At 34.6% G+C, this 8292-nt stretch overlaps 1 protein-coding gene across 2 annotated transcripts in view; it reads right to left on the reverse strand.

The window, feature by feature from the left end:
* IFT74 (intraflagellar transport 74) overlaps positions 1–8292 on the reverse strand; it is an 85594-nt gene extending 77302 nt beyond the window's left edge. Inside the window, exons 1-5 of one of the 2 annotated variants that reach the window (XM_014532291.1) lie at positions 8221–8286; positions 7680–7783; positions 6559–6700; positions 2484–2619; positions 313–361 (exon numbers count right to left, since the gene is read on the reverse strand). In XM_014532291.1, coding sequence (XP_014387777.1) covers positions 313–361; positions 2484–2619; positions 6559–6681 — 308 coding nt within the window. In that variant the 5' untranslated portion in view covers positions 6682–6700; positions 7680–7783; positions 8221–8286. Of the gene's footprint in view, positions 1–312; positions 362–2483; positions 2620–6558; positions 6701–7679; positions 7784–8220 lie in introns of both variants that reach the window. The other variant, XM_014532292.1, reaches the window with a different exon arrangement.

Here is an 8292-nt window from a genome sequence, read left to right on the forward strand (position 1 = left end):
CTTGTTAGATGTAACTGGTGACATTTCAATAGTATTTCAGAACAAGTAGTGAAAGAAGCATAAAAGGTTATTTTTATCATTAGATATTTTAAAAGTGAACTTGAAAGATATAGCTTACATGCAAATATATAAAATTTAAAATCTCAGCCTAATTGCATTACGTATGTATTTTGTAATATAGCCAAATTATCCAAAAATTATGTTAGAACATAAAATCATTCATATAAATCAACATATACCTAATTATCTTAATAAGTACAACAGTTAAAACTTCATGTAATGCTTAGAAAAAAACACATTTATTTAACATACCGAAGAAGCCCAAGATAGTAAGATTTGTCTAAAATTTGCCTCTGGGGACCTAAAAAAAAATGTTTTTAAGCATTAGTATTCAGTTTGGAAATGCCACCAAAATAGCAAATCAAAAGCACAAACAGAATTATACTACACAAGTCTGACAGTTCTCATGAATACACCAATAAATCTGATAATCAAGAAGAATCACCGAACTGGAAAAGAGAACTAATATCTTACCATTATGATATAATAGAAGCTTGAGTTAAGCCCACAAAAATGGGCTTAAGACACAGGTTGACTGAATGGAAACTGGTTCTAAGAGAGTCTAGAAAAGGGCTATCAAAGAGAACTGTACGCAATAATGAAAATATTCTATATCAGTGCTGTCCAATAAATGAATTGCATGGGATTACCAGCACTTGAAATGTGGCTGGTGCTATTGGGAAACTGAAGTTTTATTTTACTTAATTTTAATTAATTTACATTTAAGTAGCTACATGTAGTTATTGGCTAGCATAATGGACAGTGCAGATTTAGACTGAATTTCTCAATGCAAGTAGGAGATGATGATTTTTCATAATTTGTCTCAGAGACTTTTTTATACACATGATCTTATATTTCAGTAGGACTACGAAAGTACTCCTAGGTAATGTCCCAAATCTTGAGACAGATGAAGTGCCCTACAAGGTGTGAGGTGTAAGGCTAGGGAGGTCTAAGTGGAGGAGAGGAAGAGAATGTCTTATTAGAATGGGAAATGGAGCACTAGAATAGGTCAGAACAAAATCACAACAGATAGCGGTAACAATAAAAACGTTTACACAAGGCTTTGCAGTATATTGGTAGAAACTGACAAAATAATATTGGTCCTGTTTTGAAGGATAAATTAATAAAGTATAAATACTTATTAAATTATTTTTTAATCTTTATTGTTGAAAGTATTACATATGTCCCCTTATTTCCCCCCACTGACCTCTTCTAGCTCGCCCCCCACTCCGCACCCATAGGTCTTCACCACACTATTGTCTGTGCCCATGGGTTATGTATACATGTATACAAGTTCTTTGGTTGATCTCTTCCCATCCACCCACCCTTCCTTACCTTTCTTTACTGAATTCTTTATAGAATTTCAGTTTCTACCTTTAATGTTTAATAAGTAATATTAAACACCAAAACATTTCCATGAATAGAGTTTTAAAGACTAAACAACTACATAATTTTGACTCATTTTTTCACAGTATTGATTAACCAAGCATTTCTAAATAATCTATTGGTTTTTAATATTTCGTGAGCTAAGTTTGTTATAATACAAGTAAGAAAATGAAGTCTCCTGAAAGGCATGACATACTATATTGTAAAGGGTATCATGATATCTTATAGTTAATTTTGTACCAGTAAAATATCTTCATTCCTGGTAAGTCCTTTGCCACAAATATAGAAAATAAAACAATTCACCATGCTTTGATATATATATATTTACATATATATATGTGTGTGTGTGTGTGTATATACATGCAGACCAATTGTTTGAATCATAACATACAGTGTATTGTTAAGCCTTTATTTTATTTTATTTATTTTTTTTGCTTCTTTTGGTTATGGCTTTCTAAACACATACAGAAAAGCATAGAGAGATGGCTATAAATCTACAGTAGCCTCATTTTCTTACATATTATAATGCAGTATTAATTATTAGAAAAGTAACACATCCTGACTCACTTCTCATACACAAATATCTTAATAATGTAATTTTGATATAGAAACAATAAAAAAGTATTTCAGAATATTTTCATAGAGTAATAGAAATCTAATTTTCATTCTTAAGCTTTTCTTCAATTTATTTCAAATTTCTTGAATTTGTAGCAAACCTCCATTTTAGAAATGAAGATCAAAATACCTCACATATGTAAACTAGAGGCCCAGTGCACAAAATTCGTGCACTGGGGTGGGGGGGTAGATTCCTCAGCCCGGCCTGCGCCCTCTCCCAGACCAGGAGCCCTCAGGGCATGTCCAACTGAAGGCTTAGGCCCATAGGATAACTCTCCAGCTCATAATGTTATTCTCTTATTTTGTGAATCACTGAATAAGGACTGAGTAAAACTGCCTCTTTCACTCTGTAATTCTGATCTAGTGATATGGTACTACAATATTTCTTATACAAAATGTACTCATCTTCTTAAAATAGATACCTTTAATCCCAGTTTTCATTCCACTCAAACCTTGTTGTGTTACTGGACGATCTGCAACTTTAATCTGAGAAGACAGAACTCCTCCTGTCCCTATGAGGCCACCACGGGACCCTGGTCTTGCAGTTCCAGGTGATATCTAAATAACAAACAAGATTTCACTTTTAATAAACTAGAAAAGCACTGTAACTCTATTACTATTAATAACAGTGACACATTCCAGAAGAAATAGGTTGGACACAAGAACACTGTCAACAAATTCAAATGAAATTAATTCAGGCTTATTCTGAATGATCCTTGTGAGAGAATGCTAAATCTCTCCCTGGGTAATTCTTCTAAATAATTTCCTCTTCAGCTCTATGTGAGCATAATTGTGACAGTTACTCAAATAACTATGCAAATTTTAAAAAATTATCCAGATGAAAATATAAAGAAAGTATAAATTAAAACTGCACACGTTTAAAAAAGGAAAGAGCCCTGACCAGTTTTTCTCAGTGGTTAGAGCATTGGCCCATGCACCCACGGGTCATGGGTTCAATTCCCAGTCAAGCACATGTACCTTGGCTGCAGGTTCCCTTTCTGGTAGGGCCCTGGTCGGGAGCCAACCAATCTAAGCATCTTTCTCACAGCAGTGTTTCTCTCTCTCTCTCTCCTCCTCCTCCTCCCTCCCTTGTCCTCTCTAGAAATCAATGGAAAAACTATCCTCAGATGAGCTCCTCCTCCCTCCCTTGCCCTCTCTCTCTAGAAATCAATGGAAAAACTATCCTCAGATGAGGATTTAAACAATAAATAATTAAACATTTTAAAAATGAAATAGATATACATGTATTCAATGGAAATATATTTATGGTATGTTACTGATATATTTATTATATATTACTGAAAGTAAAAGACAAGAATGTATATATTATCATCTTCATTTTGAAAAATGCTGAAACCATCAATTATATATGCATATGTGTCAGTGTTTGTAAATATAGAAAAAGTCTGGAAGGATACACATCAATCACACTGTTGGCAATGATCATACCTGGGGTAGGAGGAAACTCTGACACTTGTTGTTTCTATATTTTACAATGACCATTACTCTTTTAAAAACTGCAAACATTAAATAGGTAAAGCACCTGGCAAATATTAGGTGGCCAATAAATGTCAGATTCCTTTTATAAATATTTAATTAATTGTTTCAGTTATATTTATATAAATTTACACATATATTTGTTCTGGTCTGTAAGGATGTAAAATGTATGTCCTGTTATAGGTCATGTTCAAAAGAGTTTTAAAGAAATTGATCTAGAGAGAGAAAATGGAGAAAAAGAGTGTTCAAGACTCTACCTGAAGAGATGGTATAAGAGACTAAAAATGAAGGCCAAGAAAACAAATAGAAAAACTCAGAGTATGCGTCAGAGATCCCAAGAGAAAGCAGGAATTATCAGCCTGGCCATTACTGTTGGGAATTCAGATAAGATGAACACTGAAATGTCCATTGAAATCCCCATCGAAAAAGCCATTAATGACCTTCACTTCTCTACACTAAACTACTGTCTTATAAGCACTATCAATTATTTCCTATCTTTGAACTTTCCTCAACTAATCTGGCAAAATCAGAAATTCCCCTCTACATCCCACCTAGACTACTGAACATGGCCGGTAGAAATCGTAACTATAGACTGAATACTGCAAAGTAACAGTCACCAACACTTAGCTGTACCCTCATCTCAGAAAATTTCATTTATCCTTGATAAGCGACTTTTCTCCTAAATGATTCCAACCCTTAGCCATTTTCCTATCTACACTCTGTTTCTGTCACTCTCAGCAGATGACTCAATTTCCTACTCATCTGAAAAAATTAGGACCTGAAATCCATCATGTTTGGAGTACTCGCCCTTGTTTAAGATTAATCTCTATTCTGACTTACCCTCTTGATTCCATCTTCTTTGGGACATTAGACTTCCTTTCCTTGTCCCCTCTGCTCCTACCGCAATCTCCTTTGGAATTATCCTACTCCATCCTATATCTAATGGAAATATATTTATGGTATGTTACTGATATATTTATTATATATTACTGAAAGTAAAAGACAAGAATGTATATATTATCATCTTCATTTTGAAAAATGCTGAAACCATCAATTATATATGCATATGTGTCAGTGTTTGTAAATATAGAAAAAGTCTGGAAGGATACACATCAATCACACTGTTGGCAATGATCATACCTGGGGTAGGAGGAAACTCTGACACTTGTTGTTTCTATATTTTACAATGACCATTACTCTTTTAAAAACTGCAAACATTAAATAGGTAAAGCACCTGGCAAATATTAGGTGGCCAATAAATGTCAGATTCCTTTTATAAATATTTAATTAACAAGCATAAATTCTTACTAGAATAAAAAAGATATCCTAACTCAGTATTACATATGACTTTAGAAAAATCATTTCAGTACAAATTGATGATGATATTACCTGAAACTCTAGAAAAATCTCAAAAATGTAAAAGAACACACACTGATTTCAACAAAATTATTCCCTCCCCAAAATATTGCTTTTGTTGTGAATTAAGCATAGGACCCAACATCATCTCTATAGTCCAAGCTATATGTACCTCATGAGGTAATAAAACCATTTGTTGTAAACATCAGATAAATTACCATGAATATTTTGGTGTATTCACATCTTTCTGTGTACATATAATTTTATATTAAATTATATCACACTTGTGTTTTTTTTCAATTTAATACTGTATTATATATTATTTTCTAAAACGTGCTTTAAAAAAATTTTAATGGGTACCTAATAGTTTATGATAGGGATAGACATAATTTTTTATGATTCATCTGTTGTAAACCCATTTAGGTTATATTCAAATTTCACTATTATAATTATAATGAAAATGTAATAATTACCTTTATAGGATATTATTCTGCTTAGAATTATCAGTTTATAAAGTTAATCCATTTTGTTCTAATATATTTTTCTCTTACTGATTCACTTATTTATGACACTCTCTATCTTCCATATAAGCTCTTAATATTTGTTAGAGTTCGTTTCTAGACTGCTGTGGCAACCAGAACATTGTTTTACTTATTATTTATAATATATTTTTATATTAAACTATTGTACTTTCTTATTTTTGTTTTTTAGTTTTAGATAAATTTTAGTTTTATAATGATATCCCCCTATGCACGAGTGCGCGTACACACACACACACACACACACACACTCTTTCAGTCTGTTATGTTCAATTATTTCTTAACCTTAAAAATTAATTTCTTGTTCCTGAAACCACTTTTAACTCTGTCCTATATATCCTATTCCTATGAAGCCAAACTCTAAAGAATAGAAGAAATCTCATTGAATTTAGATTGGTTTATAACTTTAATACAGAAAGAGCTCTTAAATATTCTGCACTCTATGTATGACATATATATTGCAAATATTCCTTTACCAGTTTGTCATTTTTGTTTTAGGTATTCATAGTGTTTTCAATGTGGTAAATTAAAATATAAAAATACCCTCTTTTTCTGTATTTGTGTCATTTTACGAAGTCCTAGCCCATACTAAGTTTATATGAAATACTTGCCTATATTTTCTTCTAGTACATTTATGACTTCCCTATTTTTAAATATAAAGTTTCTAACATATCTAGAATTTTGAGTGAGGAAGGGATCAATTTTTTAAAAACAAATGGTTTTTAGTCATTTGAATGCACTACTGAATACTCCATGCTTTTTCAATTAATTTGAAATGCCACCTTAGTCATTAATTAAATTCTTACATGTCTTGATTCTGTCTCTGGTCTATCCATTTCATTTGATTTTGACACCAATACATTACACCATTTGAATAGTTGTAGTTGTAAAATACATTTGAATATCAGCATGAGCATGCCTCTTCTCTCTACAGTGTCTTTCAGACATTGTCCCACATTTATACTTCTCAACATTTTCAAAAATCAAACATATAGTCTGTTCATAAAGTAAAGAAAGAGCAAAGAAGAATTTATTATTATAGACAGGCTTTCCAACTTTACCAAGATATATGCACAGGAATTCAATAGATTTGTTTTAAACTTACTCCAGTTGCCACTCGAATATTTCCTGACGGGGGTCGGATTCCAGAAGGAGGCCTTCCTGTCAACCCAATTCCACCTCGTGAAACAGGGCGAGCTGCTGCTGGAGGTTTGTGATTACTGGCCATTGTTTGTTCACTTTTACCACTGTTTAGAAACAAGGAATAGTTCAATTCTCCTTTGATATCATCTATAGCTAGACACTAGTGACCCACATAACCCTTCCTTCAAACATTTAATCCACAATGGTTTTTCTTGTAAATTGCCATTCCAGGCATTACTATAAGGCTGAGCCTGATTTAATTTTGTTCAAATTTGACATTAATGTCCCATTTAGAACCATGAAATCATTTACTGCAACATGACTTCCTCATTTCCCTATCCTATCTAATAAAAGAGAAACATGGTAATTAGCCGTAACTTCGCTACCCTTCCCATTGGCTAATCAGGGCAATATGCAAATTAACTGCCAGCCAAGATGGCGGCCGGCAGCCAGGCAACTGAAGTGAACATGAGGCTTGCTTGCTGTATGTTCACACCAAACTGAAAATCTTCCCACTCCAACTAGCTCTATGGTTCTATTTCCTTGCCATTTTGAACTATGTGGACAAAGTAAGAGAGTTATTATTATTTCAAATGGAAAAGGGAGTTTTATGAAATAACTTTTTGAAAGGCAGACAAGGTCTATGGTCAAAATGATCTCTCCCAAAGAAAGCTAACACAATAACCCTTTGTTTCCAGCAGAATTACTCAACCTTACTCTAGCTTTCCTGATAACTTTAAGAAAGTGTATAATCGCCCAAAGTGTTGCTCAGTGGTTGAGCGTGGACCTATGAAATAGGAGGTCATGATTGCATTCCTGGTCAGGGCACATGCCAGAGTTGCCACTGGAGCCCCAGTAGGGGGCGGGGCGTGCAGAGCCTGTCAATGATTCTCTCTCCCTCTGAAATCAATAAAAATATATTTAAAAAAAGAAAATTTACATGTCAAATTTCTACCTCATTTCCTTTGTCACTGCTTTACTATCATGATAAAAGCACAGTATGAGATCAGTCCTAGGTGGCAATATTAAAGGGAGGGGTCTAGTAACAAAAAAGCCACTAATTGGGGGGTTAGTCATACATACTCAGAGAAGAAGCCTGGCCTTCGCCTCCAGAAAGATAAAGGATGCAAACTTCAGCTCTGACAGTTATCACCAGCCCTATATCCCCTCTGGGGGTGTATCCTCCGCTGTAAAACAGAAGGTGGCCACAGCCTTTATCTTGCAGAGCTGTTAAAATTGCAGGTAGCATATACAAAACACCTGGCTCCTAACTGTGATTACTATCGTTATCGTCCCTAAAGCAGCCATTTTAACACATATAAAGAAGCGTTAAATTGCTAAGTCCCTCCTGCTATCAAGGACAGACATAAACCTATTATTTTAAGTAACATCTCTGAACCCTAAGAATTTTTTTCTTTGAGGCTCTTGCATCCTTCCCAGTGGTCTCGCCTTGGCAGGTCTGCTCAGGGGGCGGGAGAGGTCTCCGTGCGCGCTTTGGCCTGGCGACAGGCCTGAGAATAACTAAAAAACGGAGATCGCATTTGTTTTGTTTGAGCGCATCAGCATCTCCAAGGCGAGATAATAGGTCCGGAGGGAGGGAGGGAGGGGACTCGGGATTTCTCACCTGTGCCGGCGCGGCAGGAGGGAGGTCGGCAAGCTCGGCTAAGCCACCACCGGGAGCACCAGGCCGCCCCAC

This window comes from Myotis brandtii, unplaced genomic scaffold, assembly GCF_000412655.1.
Source record: "Myotis brandtii unplaced genomic scaffold, ASM41265v1 scaffold871, whole genome shotgun sequence".
Lineage (NCBI taxonomy): Eukaryota > Metazoa > Chordata > Mammalia > Chiroptera > Vespertilionidae > Myotis > Myotis brandtii.